The sequence below is a fragment of the Nelumbo nucifera genome, chromosome 5 (genome assembly GCF_055504915.1).
Source record: "Nelumbo nucifera cultivar China Antique chromosome 5, China Antique-T2T, whole genome shotgun sequence".
NCBI classification, from domain to species: domain Eukaryota; kingdom Viridiplantae; phylum Streptophyta; class Magnoliopsida; order Proteales; family Nelumbonaceae; genus Nelumbo; species Nelumbo nucifera.
In genome coordinates this window covers 37,417,976-37,434,967 of record NC_142653.1, presented here as the reverse complement: position 1 = coordinate 37,434,967, position 16,992 = coordinate 37,417,976, and the positions used below count along the sequence as shown (strand labels likewise).

At 41.3% G+C, this 16,992-nt stretch overlaps 2 protein-coding genes across 6 annotated transcripts; both read right to left on the bottom strand.

The window, feature by feature from the left end:
* Positions 1–72: 72 nt before the first annotated feature.
* Positions 73–1,643, bottom strand: LOC148791425 (transcription termination factor MTERF8, chloroplastic-like). The gene has a single exon (XM_088889133.1). The coding sequence runs from the start codon at positions 1,357–1,359 to the stop codon at positions 229–231; it is 1,131 nt and encodes a 376-aa protein (XP_088745259.1). The 5' UTR covers positions 1,360–1,643; the 3' UTR covers positions 73–228.
* Positions 1,644–3,245: 1,602 nt separating this feature from the next.
* LOC104606723 (transcription termination factor MTERF15, mitochondrial-like) lies at positions 3,246–15,821 on the bottom strand. 5 transcript variants are annotated; one of them, XM_088888854.1, is made up of 2 exons: positions 14,378–15,820; positions 3,246–6,221 (listed from the first exon to the last, which is right to left on the bottom strand). In XM_088888854.1, the coding sequence occupies exons 1-2, from the start codon at positions 15,495–15,497 to the stop codon at positions 6,139–6,141; spliced, it is 1,203 nt and encodes a 400-aa protein (XP_088744980.1). In that variant the 5' UTR covers positions 15,498–15,820; the 3' UTR covers positions 3,246–6,138. The 5 variants fall into 5 exon arrangements, with proteins under 5 accessions (XP_088744980.1, XP_088744978.1, XP_088744982.1 ...); XM_088888852.1 differs by lacking the exon at positions 3,246–6,221 and adding an exon at positions 7,447–7,683 and having other exon boundaries at positions 14,378–15,821; XM_088888856.1 differs by lacking the exon at positions 3,246–6,221 and adding an exon at positions 7,782–8,064 and having other exon boundaries at positions 14,378–15,819.
* Between the last annotated feature and the right edge of the window lie 1,171 nt (positions 15,822–16,992).

The window sequence follows — 16,992 nt, the reverse complement described above, 5'->3', positions numbered from 1 at the left end:
GGATTATAGCATACCTTGAACCTCATTCTATTCTCCACTTACGAATTTGTTGGAAATCTGCTAAGAGTAACATTTACGAGAACCAGAACTAATCGCACCTCAAGAAAGTGAGTTCCACCAATTCAAAATATACAGAAGATAAAGATTTATGAAATAAAAGTCATGAACATTTCTTCACGTGTAAATTAAAATTCTATGATTTTTAAATACCTTGTTGAATCACAAAGATCACATTTTACCTTGGTACACCTCCAATAGATCACTAACTTCACCTTCATACTTTGTCACAAACTGCTTCAAAAATTTTACATTAGATATCGTTAGTACACTACCAAAGCTTAAATCCTTCCTGATCAGTCCCTTGGAAAGCAGGACCTGAATGACAGACCACCTTGGAATAACCCTGTTTTCCAGGCTAAGCCCAAATATTTGCAGGTTTTTGGAAAGAACTGATCGCTCAAGGTTCAACTTGTTCCTGAAGTAGTCTAACTTGCTTCTGATATTCTTCTCTGAGATAGCCATGCAAGAGGGATGCTTTTTGAACATCAAAAGGATCTCATCATCGGACCAACCAAAGCTCCTAAATAAACCAAATTTTGCTTCCCATTTAGCATCGCTCATCCCTGCTCTGATATTTATCGCCTTGATAAACATTGTACTGGAGGGATCAAAACCCATTTCACTAATCTCCCTGACCAGTTCATTAAACCGGTTGCTACTCAGAGTTAGTATACGTGGCAACAACATGACCATTTTTGAGATTTTGGATTCGTTCACACCGTGGTCGCGGAGGATAGCAATTTTGGGTTCCATTGCTTTCAGCACGTTAAATTGGAAAATCCAAGAGGCCGTGGAGCGATTAATGACTAGAGAAAATTTTTCGTCTGTGCGAAGCAAGGTCTTCAGAAAATTGAAAGCAGGGATTATCTGCTTCTCTAAGCTCCTTGTGAAGATATTGGGATCTGAAGAGAGTATCTTAGTAAGTTTAGGGCCTGATAACCCCGCCTGACTGAGAAACAGTATTTTGGGCTCAAGGGTTTTTACTGGATCAGCTACGAGTAACAATGGACGCTTAGTAATAAGCTTTGCGATCTGGGGTTTGGTGAAACCATAGTTTTCAAACAATTTCAGGACTGAATCTGGTTTCTTTTCGCTTTCCAAATGCACCTTCTTTGCAACTGAGAAGGCTGTTTCTGGTGAGAGCCCACAAGACTCTACTAGAAAAGCAACTGTAAATGAGGAGTCTTTTGTGGAACCTGAGATGCTAGACAAGTATTTAAAAGATGGATTTTGAAGACGTTTGAGAATTTCTCCGTGTCTCCGAATTTGGATGAGTCTTTTGCAGTGAAAACGAAACATTGATTGAGACCGAAAAGGTTTCAAAACAGAATTGAGAGAAGATGTTTTCGTAGAACTCACGGGTTTAAAGCATTCATGGAGTTGGCGGGTTCTGATCAGGCACGCTTTCAACCTTCGTGGAGTTGGCGGGATCTGATCTGGCGCTTTCGGAGGTCATACTCTTACTTCATAGTCTTCTGTTTAAGACCGGAAAGTAAAGTAGATATGTTGAAACTTGGAAACCAAGCCCTAAATTTTGCAAGTTAGCAGACCCAAGGCCCAACTTATCCCCAAGACCCAACCTATCCCGGCCTTTGGATACTAGGGCTCGAATTTAGTGTCTGAACAAGAACTAAAATAAGACCATCCTGACCTGGGCAACGTAATCCAAGCCCAGCTGGGATTCAAAATGGACCGTCTTTTGGAGTTTGGACTGATGCAATGCTGTCCTGCTCGAACTTATCTTAGGTGTCGGTAGGGGTTTCAATTGGACCGGATTTGGTCCAATCCGTTTCAGTCCAATATGAATTTATTACAGATGGACCAGGTCCAATCCAATCTAATGAATACGTTGGATCATTTTGGATTGGTCTAGTTCAATGTTTGGACCGTTCAATCTGTTCAAATTGATTTTAATTTAGATTGGTTCTAACTCAAACCTGGTGCATTGACACTGTAGTATTAGCCCCATGCTTGGCCCAACATGCCCAAATTGCAACAAAAGCTGAGGTTAGGCTGGGTTCCGGTTGGGCTCAGGCTGGCCCATCTTCTCTACTTCTTGCCAAATTTCTTTATTTTTAAACTCAAAGGTTGAGATCAATTCAGTTTTAGGCATTTAGAATTATTATTGTAAAAGGACATGATGGTCATGTTTTTAAAAAAAATCCATGCATAATGAATGCATAATTGCACATATACATATACGTCACATGCATACATGTATATACACAAATACTTACATACCTAAATAAATGTAATTTAATATTTATATATGCAAATATAAAGTTAAATTGGGTTCAGATTGGCTAAGGTCTCAACCCTAACCCAACCAGAAATTAAGTTGGGCTCATACTTTCAAGCCTAATCCAAACTTCAACCCGACTTTTTCCGGCTGAGTCCGAGCCAACTCAACCCAAGTTGCAATCTTAATATAAAGGGAATCGAGGTTTGTTGCTCACAGAGCACACTTCACACCAACCCCACAGCCCTATCCCAACGTGTATTAGGAACATTTCCCTATGGATAACAACACAATATAGGAGATGTTCCCAATGTGTGGTTGGGAGGCATTGTGAATAGTTTAAAATGTCAAAGCCCATCAGCCCCATCCTAATGAGCCTGGATTTCCCTTGTCATTCATGGGGGGATATCTTATAACAGATCCAATTCCATCATTAACATTCATATATGTGAAATATCAAGTAAAAAAAAAAAAAGAGTAATGCTTGTTGAAAACTCTCACTACGCAGGATCAATACTTCAAACCTCGACTGCAACAAAGGGGATGTTTGGAACCGTGGCCGTGTTTCAAAAAAATGGTGCCATGTTGGATCCACATAGGCATTTCAACAAACTCCCATGTATCTCATTGTTTGTTCAGCCGATTATTAAAAAATCAGGCATGCCTCAAAAATCGGGACCCCACCAATGCATGAAATGCACATCGGTGAACCGTTTCCCCCAACAGTTGACTGATGTATATCCTATGTGATGCTTACCTGTCAGCACATACATGAAAAACGGTGATGAAAATCACCCTGCCAAACTGTCACGGGGGTAATCGTTGAGGCCCCGTGCGGCACTCGAAAGGGCAAATAAGCCTACACAACAAAGCAAATACACACAAAAAGGCAACAAGATGGCATACGAATTAGCAAAAGGCTATTTGTATTGCAATAATCAGTGGTAAGCACAAGCACACAGTATAGTGTCGAGGGGATCTCGTGCTTAACCTTTACATGCTTATGAGCTCACTTGACTACCTACCTCCCTTCAAAGAGTACGTTAACCTTTTTGGGGAGTGACAATAAGAAACATCAAAAAGGTGAAAAATCATACTACAGTATTACAATAATGCCATTGGCAATCCCCAATACAATAGTACATGCATAGCCCACCCATGACACACACTTGGACACTGGAGTGGCGGCTGTAGGCACGATGGTTGGCACTTGATGGCGCAGTGAAGAGAACACTTGTTACAGTCTCCCCCACTCAATTCAGTCTTCGTCCTCGATGACTAGCTTCTGCTTGAGGCTTGAACTTGTTGTTGGTGAAGGAAGGTTCTTTGACTGCTCCACGAACAAGGTTTCTTCCAAGGCCCAAATAGGAGGTTGGGTAGATGGCTAGTGGATGTTCTTGATGGTGAGAAAACCTATGGCTAGTCCCTAAGTTAAGTCCCTGCCTAGCTGCTTCAAGGTAGGATTTTGAATGGTTCATGATGGTGGTAGGAAAATTGGAGGCCAAGGCTAGGTCAAAATGGTATTTTGAATTGTTAGGGTGTTGGTTCCCATGCATTTTTCCCCAAGGGTGGCTCACAGGGCTACTACAGTATTTCGCTTGAGGGATGATGTGAATGTGGTCCCTAAATGGCTTGGGTGGCACTCGCTCTCCCCGGTGGTTGTGGTAGTAGATGTGGGCAAAGTTTGACACGGCCTTGGGTCTTCTGTTGGGCCCACCAGTTGTGGGGGTGTGCGGCTTCTGCTGCAAAGGTGGCTTCTGCTGCTGTTGTTGTGGCAGCATTGGCACTGACGCTGGTGCTGGCACTGACTTCTTCTTGGAGTTGCTACGATCACTTCTGGTTGCACTGGTGGTGGTTGTAGATCTCTCTGCCATCAATGGTTGAAGGTGGTGTTGGAGTTGCAAGGCAAAGACTTGCTTCTTCTTGGTGCTGGCTGTGGCGATCATGTTGACCATGCAAGGTGACTACTCGCCCAAGATCATCAGGGTGTCAAGGTGAGGCGCCGATGCCGCTTTTGCCTGTATCATGAAGTCCATTCCGAGGACAGTATCAAAATCATCTATGTGGACGACGAAGAGGTCAATCTCTCCACCCTAGGTGTCGAGTTGTAGTATTACTCGGCGAGCCATGCCTTCAGTAGGTTTGGCACCTGTGTTAACTACTTTGAGCCAGCCAGGCTCTTTGGAAACAACCAAATTAAGTCTCTTGGCCTCTGCAATGGATATGAAGTTGTGAGTGGCCCCTGTTTCAACTAGGGCCCTGGTTGGCCTCCCGCCAATGGTTACATCAACACACCTCAATCCTCTCTTGACTGAGGAGGGCTGTTTGGAGGTAGCCCCTTTCTTCATCATGGCATTAAAAAGTTGAACGGCGCCCACTCTTGGCACCTGGGTACTCCATTCCCCATCACTCTACTCATCATCACTTAGCTTGGCAATGAGGGCATTCAGCTTTGCTCGCTTTGGGCAATTCCTGGTGAAGTGTTCCTCCCCACAAATGTAGCAAATGGGAGGACGGCTTGGTCTCCCTTGATATCTGTTGTTGTAGTAACTTTGACTTCCTTGTGGCTGCTTCCCTTTGTGGTGCTCGACTGGTTTGTGGTTGAAGGGTGGCTTCTCCTTCGGGGGACTTGGTTGTCTATCTCCCCCACTCGAATGTGTGGTACGCGGACTGGCTGGTCTGCTTCCTTCGTCATTCGACAGTCTTCGATCACTAAGTTGTTCGGCCACGGCCATGGTGGAGGCAAGGTCCTGAACATTGTGTCATTGGAGCTCGAGCTCGGCCCAAGGCTTTAGGCCATCCATGAAGTTGAACAATAAGTCCTTGTCTGACATATCGGTGACTTCTAATGTGAGGGTTGAAAACTCTTTAACATAGTCATGGAGGGAGTCGTCGTGCTTGAGAGTCTTCATCTTACGACGAGCGAGGTATTCCACGTTCTCTGGGTAGAACTGTCTCTTCAGCTCTCTTTTAAAGTCAGCCCAGGTACGGATAACACACGTACCACGTTCTATATCAACACACCTTCTGCACCACCACAACATAGCGACATCAATCAAATACATAGTAGCAGTACGCACCTAAGTCATTTCATCAATCACATTGGTGGCAGCAAGGTACTGCTCCATTTGCCACATGAAGTTGTCGAGCTCTCGTGCATTGCGGGTACCCAAATAGGGAGTTGACTCCCTAATCTTGATGCGGGAGGGAGTATGTGCAAATGAAGTGCTGGCTGGATTAGCGACGACCCTCTTCAGGATTGCACATTCTGCTTTGACTTCCTCTAATTGAGCTTGGGTGTCGGAGGAGGCACATGCGGCGGACTTCATTGAGGCCCACTCCGCTCTCATTTCATTTAGTTGGGCCTGGACAACCATTGATGTGGAGGTGCTTCTTCTCCACGTTGCCCACTCTTTCTTCATCTCATCGAGCTGGGCTTGAAAACTGTCAAGCCTGTCTTGGACCTACGAGTTGGAGGAGCTTGCTTCTTGTTGGCGCGCAGTGCTGCAAATTTGCTTGAGCGTGCCATTGATTATGTCCCAGACCTCGTCCACGACTCCACTCAAGCGACCTTCAATTGGCTTCCATGTTTTGATGCAGCTCGTCTATCGAGTCTCGCATCTCACCTACGGTGGCTTCGCAACGCAACATGCGCAACTCAATGGCTGCATGCTTGTTGGAAGATTTCTCACGTTTGCTAGGCTTCGGTGCCTTGTCCTTGCCGATGTCGTCGTCAGACGCATCATCGGCCTCATGGGCTGTGGAGAGTCCATGCTCGATCTCCTCCACGATGTCCCTATTGTGCTTCATGCTGTCACTCGCGTCGCGGGTGAAATGGCTTAAAAGGAGCTCCTGCTCTGATACCAACTGTCACGGGGATAATCGTTGGGGCCCCATGCGGCACTCGAAAGGGCAAGTAAGCCTACACAACAAAGCAAATACACACAAAAAGGCAACAATATGGCACACGAATTAGCAAAAGGCTATTTGTATTGCAATAATCAGTGGTAAGCACAAACATACAGTATACACACAAAAAGGCAACAAGATGGCACACGAATTAGCAAAAGGCTATTTGTATTGCAATAATCAGTGGTAAGCACAAACACACAGTATAGTGTCGAGGGGATCTCGTGCTTAACCTTTACACGCTTATGAGTTCACCCAACTACCTACCTCCCCTCAAAGAGTACGTTAACCTTTTTGGGGAGTGACAATAAGAAACATCAAAAAGGTGAAAAATCATACTACAGTATTATAATAATGCCATTAACAATCCCCAATATAAAAGTACATGCATAGCCCACCCATGACACACACTTGGACACTGGAGTGGCGGCTGTAGGCACGATGGTTGGCACTTAATGGCGCGGCGAAGAGAACACTTGTTACAAAACGGCATAGTATATTGCTCACTGCCTACGTGGCGGAAGTATTTTTTTGTGAAAAACGGGTCTTAGAAGCATGGACGTTTTTTCTTAAAAATCGATCCCAAAAAACGCCCACACTTCCAAACACCATGGAATAAATATGGCTATGGCCATAGGAATGATTTATTTCCCATCTTCAATTTCAAGCTCATCTCTGATTCAGGGGAAATGCATGTTCATGCACTTTTTGTTCATAGCTTTAGCGATCCGGTTTGGTGGGGATTATTAGTAACAAATGAAGTTTCTATTACCCTACGTTTGGTTTGAACTTTGAAGGAAAGCATGTATAAGGTTTATGAAGCAAAACATAGCTTTAGCTAGCAGGTTTGGCTTGTTGCGGGTCATGAAGTAGCAAAAATCGGGTATTCCAGTAAAATCACCACTCCAAAGCATTGCCACAGCCAAGACTCGAGAGACTAAATAAAAATTATATTCTTGGCACCCCTTTATTTATTAGTATTGCAAAGTGTCTTAAAATGTGCTTTTTATGCCTCTCAAAAATCAAAATTACACTTGGTCCATCAATTTTACAAATTTGCTTTTATGGTTAAATATAAGTAAAAAGCCATTACCCAATGTTGGTCCCAGGCTCCCAGCCATCTAGGGACATGGGAGGGGTGGACTGGATACTATCCTAACCTTTGGCAATTTTTTGTACCATGTAACTGCTCCAAGACTAACATGCATTTTTACGCTTGACAGACCTAGATTTTATCATTTTACCAAGTAATGGTCCCTTTAGGGGTTAATTACAAGTAATGTTATTTTTTTTATCAGTACAAGTAATGTTATTTTATCAATTAGCCAAGCTAGTTAAGTTTGTTCATGAGCTTGGATCATGTGATTGCGCATCTTCCAGAGTTGCGTGTAGAGGCATGGGGCGCATCATGATATCTGCAATTGCGCCTCTACCAGAGTTACTGTCCACAGCATGAAATCTATCTATTGTGGAACCTGTAGGAGGAAGGACTTAATCTGTCAGCCCTTCAGTACAACTCGTTGGAGGAAGGATTTAAATGAGAATCTGAATTGTTCTATAAACAAACTCTTGAATCTTGTCGACCTTTGAGATGGTGAATGAACTCAATTTTCAGTACTAAGAAATCACTGCATTGATCTCCCAACGTTGAAATTTAATGAAAATTTATGCATCACCCTTTCTACTTAGTGTTATCGTCAGCCACATCACAATTCACAAGAAAAAAAAGAAAAAGGAACAGGAGCAGCTCCATTAGATAGACTATATCACCTCAGTGATCTCTCCAGAATTTGATACCCATCAACCGGAATGCAGACAATCCTTTTAAATGAATTGTGTCAACACCTTCTCCATACCTGTCCACAGAATATTCATAGAAAGTCCTTAGCTCACCTGGGCATGTTTCTGACACCATGTTTTCAATGTTTTCCAAAGGTTCTCTGGCCAAAAGCAATATTGCTAGAACCACTTGTGCAACAGGGAAGCACCTTTTTTTATAAATAATTGAATTTAATTCATTAAACAGAAACAAAACCTAGATGCACTAAACAAAGGGGCAGAAGGCCAAAGAGTATAAACAGCTTCCATCAACAGAAGCCTAAAAAGTAATGAGATAGGTAAAAACTATTACAATTTACAGCCTGGTCCAGGGCAACCCCATTCAAGAGAATCTCTCCCAACCCCAGCTCTTGCCCAAGAATCCACTAATGTATTGGCACTCCTAGGAATCCAGTTGAATGGGATGTTTGAACTAGAACCTAGTGTAAGTACATGGAGTTGGGTACCTAGTGATGAGAGACCTCCAAAGACTTTCCATAAGTAACCAGTGCATGGATAAAACTGGAGAGGTAAGGCATTATAGTGGGAATGCTGAGTTCCCAGAACAGGTGTTTCCCGCAGACACTTGTGTAAGCCCTGTCGCTGTACAACTTTAACCTTCCTCACCATCCTACCCTCCCATTCTCAACCTCTTATATAGCACCGCCATCTATCATCCTTCAGGCAAACACCCCCAGAACTGCCTTGGAGACTGATTTTGGGATTTCATCCAACCTACAACTGTTTGGCAATCACCCTCCACTTCCACGTTCCACCAGCCCTGCATCATCAAAAGTTTTAAACCTTGAATTAAAGCCATCAATTCTGCCCTTTGGGAGTTTCCAACTCCAATTGAACCCCAAAAAAAAAAACGATGATAATATTGTCTTGATGGTCCCTAACCCTAACTACAACCCCCACTCCAGACATCCCCATATTACCAAAGCAGCACCTGTCAAATTCAATTTATAACCCCCCCCCCCCCCCCCCCCACTGTTGGTGGAGACCAAATCATCAGCCTTCAGGGATTACTAATTTGAAAACCAGCTACAATATTCCATCCTCTCAATAAATCATTGAGATACACCAAAAAATTCTTTAAAAAATGATGGCTCAATGCCCGCCTCTTAATGTTATAAGTTCAATCAAATCCTCAATCCAGTTGTGTTTTTCTTCAAATATCCTAGCATTTCTTTCACACCACAGACCCCACAAGACCGCTCCATGACTCACGTGCATAATACTATGAATCTTTGCCTTCAAGTGGAACCATTCATCATTTCTGATTTAAACAAATCTGCCACATCAGGAGATGCTACCCAATCTCTTCCAACCAAAGAAAGCAAGTGCTGCCACACCCATGAAGCATAGGAGTAATGCAAAAAGAGGTAGTTAATATTTTCCCCCATTCTTTAGGCAGAGCCGCAGAGGACACACACATGAGGAGAAATTGACTGGATTGTTTTTATTGGAAGGAAATTGACCAGTTTTCCTACTTCCTTTGGAGTCTTTCACAAATGTTTATGATTTGCTTGGCTGCCTCCAAACAAAAATCTTCACTTTAGGGAGAATTGGGCTAGACCACAGCTCTTTAGCAGGGAGGTTGGCTTATCGTTTGAGGGAGTAAGGTTTTGAAAAAGGAAGCGCAAGTAAAGTTGTCATTGGCAGTCAGAGTCCACACCCTCTCATCCAAACCCAAAGGAAATATCCTGAAGTGTGTTAAGCAAGGGAATCAGCTCATTCGTTTCATTGTCTCTCAGAGATCACCTCAAACCCAAATTCCAAACCAGACCCATCCTATCAAAAGGTAATCAAATCAGCAACGGGTTTGTTCTTGGCATTGGATAAGTTGAATTCTTGGGAAGGATTGGCAAAAAGGAGAGCTCCCCACCAAGTATCCTTCCAAAATTTCACCTGCTGTCCAGATATTGCATCATATCTTATGTGTTGCTGGAAAGTAGGAAGTAATGTCAAAATTGTTTTCCATGGGATTTTTGCATTGGCATTTCTAGCCAATCCCAAACCACCCATTTGGATGCAGCCCATAAATTCTCTTGATGACCAAATGCCACAAAGCATGGTTTTTAAAACCGACCCAGCAACCGAACCGGTCAGGAATCCAGTTATCGGGTCAAATGGTCGGCCTGTTCTGACAAAAAAAAAATGAAAAACAGTCAAAACCGTTCAAACGGTTAACCAGCCGGTTCAGCGGTTTTCTGACCAAACTCAATGGTTTTGGGGAAAAACGGAACCGGTCAGGACCGGTTCCCGGTTTTTCAGGTCCAACCATCCGATCCGATCCAGTTTGAAAACCATGCCACAAAGCCTCCCTTTCTTTAGGAAAGCATCTCATTGTCATTGTCATTGTCATCATCATCATCATCATCATCTAAGCTTTGTCCCAAGTCCCAACTATATGGGGTCAGCTACATGAATCCTATTTTGCTATTTCATTCTATTCAGTGCCATATCCATTCTTAAATTATGAGCACTTAAATCATTTCCTAGTAGTTACTTCCTCAACCGAGGTCCTTTTCGGTCTGCCCCTAGCTCTTCTAGCCCCTTCAACTTGTAATAGACCATTTCTTACAGGTGTTGTAGATGGTCTTCTATGCATGCGATCAAACTATCTTAGTCTACTTTCTCTCATTTTACCACCTGTTAGAGCTACACCTAGGTTCCTTTAAATGACTTTATTTGATTCTGTCCTTGACTCCTCTTTTTTTTTTTTTTGATCAATAACTGTGAAATGTATTCATTAAAATTAAGAAGAATTACAAAGCAAGGGGGCTAAACAATCTTAGCTCCCTATAACAATCTGTGAGCAGAAAATACAATTACAATAATGCCCAAAACAAAGAGATTCTATTAACCCCTTGCCTAGCTAAACCATCTGCCAGTGAGTTTGCACTTTTCTTAACCCATTTGTACTGAATTTCAACATCCTTAGCCAACCACTTAAATTTTCGTTTTTCATTGCTATACTTCCATATCCTTGAGTTATCTTCTTTTAACCAGTTCACCACCACTTCAGAATCTCCTTCAATAATCAGCTTTCTAATTTGCATATCCTTGGCTCTTCGAACCCCTTCAAGGGCTGCAAGAATCTCAACCCTCAAGGAGTCTCCTTCCCCAATTGGTCCTGAAAACATAGCTAACAGATTTTCATGTTCATCTCTTATTGCTCCCCCTATTCTAGATGGATCTGGATTACCCATACTGTTGCCATCAAAATTTAGTTTAAGAAAGCCATTACATGGGGGACTCCAGCAAGAGAGTGATGCCTTCTTAGCTGAGGCTAATTCTGCAATTTCCTTCCAGTTTTTTACCATCTCATCTACTAAGAAGTCTGCAAGCAAGGCCAAAGTCTTCAACCAATGTATCACCCTAATAAGGATTACCTCCAATATTACTTCCAAGGTTCTCTATTTTCTGAGAATATCCGTGAGTTCCTCTCCTCCCAAACAGTCCAGCATACTGCAACCCTCATACATCTCCACATAGCCTTGGCCCTTTTTGTTGGCCGACTAGGCATGAACCTGAATAAACTCTGCAAATTCAAAGGGGGGGCCCACCTGCACACAAACAAAGAAGTACACCATTCCCAAATGCTTTTAGTAAATCAACAAGAAATCAGTAAATGGTATTTCTGTCACATTTGTAAGGGGGGACCCACCTGCCTTGGTCCTTGACTCCTTTCTAGGTCTTCAGCTTATCAATCTCAACATTTGTATTTCTGTCACATTCATCTTGTGGACATGGTGTTTCTTGACTACTCAACAGTTTGCTCCATACAATATTGCTAGTCTAACAACTGTTTAATAAATTTTCCTTTAAGTGTATGTGGCATTTACCTATCACGTAAGACTTTAAATGCAACCCTTCATTTTGCCCATTCTCCACTGATTCTATGGGTGACATCCTCCTCAATCTCTTCCTTATTATGATTTATTAAACCAAAGTAACAGAAGAGGTAACATTGAGTTCTCTCTTCTCTTGGTCTCCAATCCAAATCGTTTATAGTCTTCAAATAACAAACCCCAACCAATCTGTTCATTTTGAATGGTACAGTATTTCTATGTCAACCATAGAAAACTTGAATTCATCCTTCTGACCTTCCAGAAGTCCTGTTGGATTTCCCAAGTTTTCCCACCACCAAGGCCATAGGGTTCACCTAAAAGATTTTCAAAGCAGGATAAAAAAAGATTGGACAAAAGTAACTATCCTAATTTTATAAACAAAAAATAACTATCCCGTGTATTTACACTGTCTCACCTAAAACCTGATCTCTTGTTTGTTATTTGACAAAAAGAAAAGAAATTGATAGGGGGGGGGGGGGGGGGGTATGCTTAGTCAAGCAAGCCCATCAAATGAATTGTATCTACCATATATAAAAGTATTTGCTTGGGGTGTGCTGTTAAAGGTGATTTAGGTTTCTCACTATTTTAGTATGCATTGTATCATCCAAAGTGATCATATTCATGAAATTTTGTTTCCAAAAAGATGCACTTTAATACTGTGTTGAGTTCTGACCAAAACCATAAGTCATTCAACCAAATGGAATTTAATATGCAAAGTATCATTAAATACCACCAAGAGTAGTTGAAAGCCAACAAGTTTATAGGATATTTTTCTAAGTTAGCTCAGAACTTGAAGCACTGCACTGCAAGTACAAGATAATGCAAGCCCTGCCATCATTTTCCATATATCCCTCTCGAGGCCTTTTTTTTGTCAATTAGAACTTGATTTGATATTCTACATGTGCCACTCTGGAGTAAAAGATAGGGCAGGCACAAAAAAGAATGCACATCCATCTTTCTCCAATATTTCATTTTAAAATAGACGCAACCATGATAAATCTCTAACCAGCCAATAGGTCATACGTGAAATGCCCCTGGACACCAAGTTCAACCATTGATGTTCTTATAGTTTTCATTTATATGGTGTTACTTTCCATCAAGAGTCTATTCATGATCAGAATCTCTAAATTGGCTGGTGATCAAAGATGTATAAGTAGTAATTTCATAACAATCATAAAACTCCTGAGTCATTCAACCCAAATTCTTGATATGAATGCCTTCACAAAGTCTTCAATTTTCCCCAAGCTTCCATGGACTCTCCTGAAACATACTAAGAACATTTTGTCACAGAATCTCACCCTACTAATGCTTTCACTCATGCTACTCTTGGTTAAGTATCAATACACTTTCAAACAGAAGGGGAAAAAACCTTAGAAAAAATAAGTTCAAGAATTGAGTAAAGACACCTCCAGGAGGATATTAACCTCTAAAAATGGCCAGATGTCCTGATTCCTTGTATTTGGCATATTGGGGGCCAAGAAATATAGCACATTGGCAAACAAAAGATACAACACAGGCGCATCATATCAACACTTTGAACCTTAATGCTACTCTCATGGTCTCTCTTGATGCCATAATAAGATAATCCTATTAGAGAAATGTTGCCATCCTAATACTACTACAAATTTCTCCACTTGAATTAATTAAGCTTGTGATGGCATCTCCCAAGTTCCTTGAAGATCATATGCATAGATGGTGAAAAGTGAAATGAACATTAATTCAGATAAAGGATAAAGGAGCATCTAGAGAGCCAGTTGGTCCAAATAAGTGTTGCATGGACATGGACAAGTATAAACTATTAAAATACTCCATATTTTGTTGAATTCTAACATTATATTTTTCAACTTTTGTTGAATTTAACATTGTAATCCCACAGGAAAAAATATCAAAAGCTTACCTTTGTTACTTGATAATATTTCATAGGAAAAGTAGCATTCAATGCATACATTACCAGTTCATTTATATTAAATAAGCAATGAAAGAATGAAAACTGCCACATTTAAGTGCCCCTCAACAATCCATGAAGTGTTGGTGTCTGCCACATGGTTGACACCAATGGCTCATCCATTTAGGAGAGTTCATGCAATAGTGGTCCAAACAATGCAGCCTTCTTGTCCAAAAAATGTGAATTTTGCCTCTGACAAATCGATGTGATCACTCCACCTTCAGACATCTCAAGATGATAGTCATGAAATTGGTAAATAATGAATGAAAATATTTAAATGGTAGCTAACTATCTTAAATCTTTTGATATTTTTGTCTTCTTGTTAATGCATTTTCTGGAATTCTTCTAAGAATATCACTCATGAATATCAGTACTAGACTACTAGCTGTATCTAAAGAAAGCAAGCTCTACCAAAACAAGATATACAGTAAGTTACAAAAAAAAAAAGCTGCGAATAAAAAATCATAGACCCTGCTTCATTTGTGAATTAACATTCTACAAATTTTCCGTCCAAACATTTTTGGAACCACAAAAATCATATTTTACCTCGGTACACCTTCAATAAATCACTAGCCTCATCCAGGTACTTCATCACAAACTTCTCTAAAAACTTCACATCAGGTAGTATTAAGACAGTTGCAATGCTTAAATCCTCCTTGATCAATCCCTTGGAGAGCAGAACCTGAATTACAGACAACCTTGGAATAACCCTGTTCTCCAAGCTAAGCCCAAATAGCGGCACGTTTCTAGAAAGAACTGCCGGGTCCAGGTTCAATTTGTTCATGAAGTAATCCAACTTACTCCTGATATTCTTCTCCGAGATAGCAAAGCAGTAGGGGTTCCTTTTGAACATCAAAAGAATATCACCATCAGACCAACCAAAGCTCCTATAGACATCAAATTTAGATTCCCATTTAGCTTTATTCATCCCTGCTTTGACATTAACTGCTTTGATAAACATTGTACTTGAGGGGTCGAAACCCATTTCACTGATCTCCTTGACCAACTCTTTAAACCGATCGCTACTCAGAGTTATTATACGAGGCAACAACATGAACATTTTTGAGATATTGGATTCGGGAACACCATAATCACGCAAGATCGAAATTTTGGGTTTTAATGCTTCTAGGACATTATATTGGAAAATCCAAGTGAAACGATTAATGACTACGGCGATGTTTTTCTCTGTACGAAGTAAAGTCTTGAGAAAATCTAGCATAGGGAGGATTTGCTTCTCTAAGCTCCTTGAAAAAATGTAAACGGCTGAAGAAGAGAGTATCCTAGCAACGTCGGGGCCTGACAATCCTACTTGACTGAGAGACCGAATTTTGGGCTCAAGGGTTTTTACTGGATCGGCCAAGAGTAATGATGGGCGCTTAGAAATGAGTTCTGCGATCTGGGTTTTGGTGAACCCATGCTTTTCAAATAATTTGAGGACTGAGTCTGGTTTCTTCCCGTCTTCCAAGTGGACTTTCTCCGCAAGTGAAAGGGCTGTTTCTGGTGAGAACCCACAAGTGTTTACTAGGTAAGAAACCGTAAAAGAGGAGTCGTTTGCAGAATTTGAGATGTTGGAAATGGATTTAGAAAATGGATTTTGAAGATACTTGAGAAGTTCCCCATTGCTCCGTAGCTGGATGATTAGTCTTTTGCAGCGAAAACCAAACATCGCACGAGATTAAAAGAAGATGTTTATAGAACTTACAGGTTTAAGCCCTCAAGGAGTTGGCGGGGTTTGACTTGGCGCTTCACGGATTTATACTGTTTTTGTTTCAGATCGGGAAGGAGAAAACTGTTGAACCCAACCGTGCCCTAGTTATGAGGCAAACGTTGGCATAGTGGCATACAGATGCAGTATCAAATCCGGGGACCGGGATTGCGCTGAGCGTTCCGCCCGTACGGGTCGGGCTTGGGCCTACCCCAATCCAAGCCCAAACTGAATTGCGTAAAGCTTCGTTTGAGTCCGCTCGAATCGTATTTATCTAACTGTTTCCTTTTAAGTTTCAAATTCCTTTTTATAACCATGAAACCAAGTAAAGAGCTAAATTGGAAGATAGCAATATTGCAAGAAGGGAAAAAATTTAACTATAATGGAAAATATAGCTGCATGAATATAAAAGTAAGGTTTTAAAAGGTTAAATGCGGATGTGAGGCATTTGGGTGTCGAAGAGGCGAGGCGTAACTCGTTAGCCTCAGGCGGTTCGAGGCATAAGCCCAAAGGTATAAATATATATTTTTTAATTTTATGTCTATAAATATAATGTATGTATATAACATAATTTATTTCATTTTATAGCTAATTTATATGTTTTCTTGTTATTACATATTCTTTTTAATATATATGAGTTTATTATCTTATAGTAATTTTTATATTTATATTCATTTTTGTCTTAAAATTAAGGGCAAATTTCTTAAACTATCCTTATAGTTTAGTTAATTGACTAACTCTACCCTTATTATTTATATATTGTATTAAAGTATTCCTACTGTTTCAGACTAGGAATGGCAACGGGGTGGGGACTACATTTCCCATCCCTGACCCCAACCCCCAAATCACCCCATCCCTGTTCTTGATCCCTAGTGGGGATCCCCCCCCCCCTCCATCCTTGACTCTAACGGGGAATTCATCTCCGTCAGAGACCCGAATCCCCGACAAACTAGAGACTGAGTTTGAGTCTCAAAGAGACTGAGATTCTGAGAATGAGAGAGAGAGGACCGCTTCGAGAGCTGAGGTCGGCGATGAGAGAGAATCTGAAGGGAAAGGCGACAGCGACGATGATGAAGGTTGAAGGAAGATTAAAGAATTGAAACTCTTCTTTGAGTATCTCTTCTCTGTCCTTTGTCGAGACTCGAGTATCTCTGTCCTCTGTTCAATGTTTGAAGCGATGGGCGAGTGGCAATAGTCAACGACGACGGTTGGCGGTCGACGAATCGGCGATGAAGACGAACTAACGAAGGAAGAGAAACCTAGGGTTCTATCGAAGACGAACTGGCAAGCCTTTTACTGTTTAAGTGTTTTTCAAGTTTTAATCTTTTAAAAAATGAATAATAATTATTATAATATATAATATATATAATTATATATATTAATCGGGGACGGGTCGGGGCGGGGATTGCATTTCCCGTCCTCGTCCCACCCTCGATCGGGGATTCAGGGGTAGCCC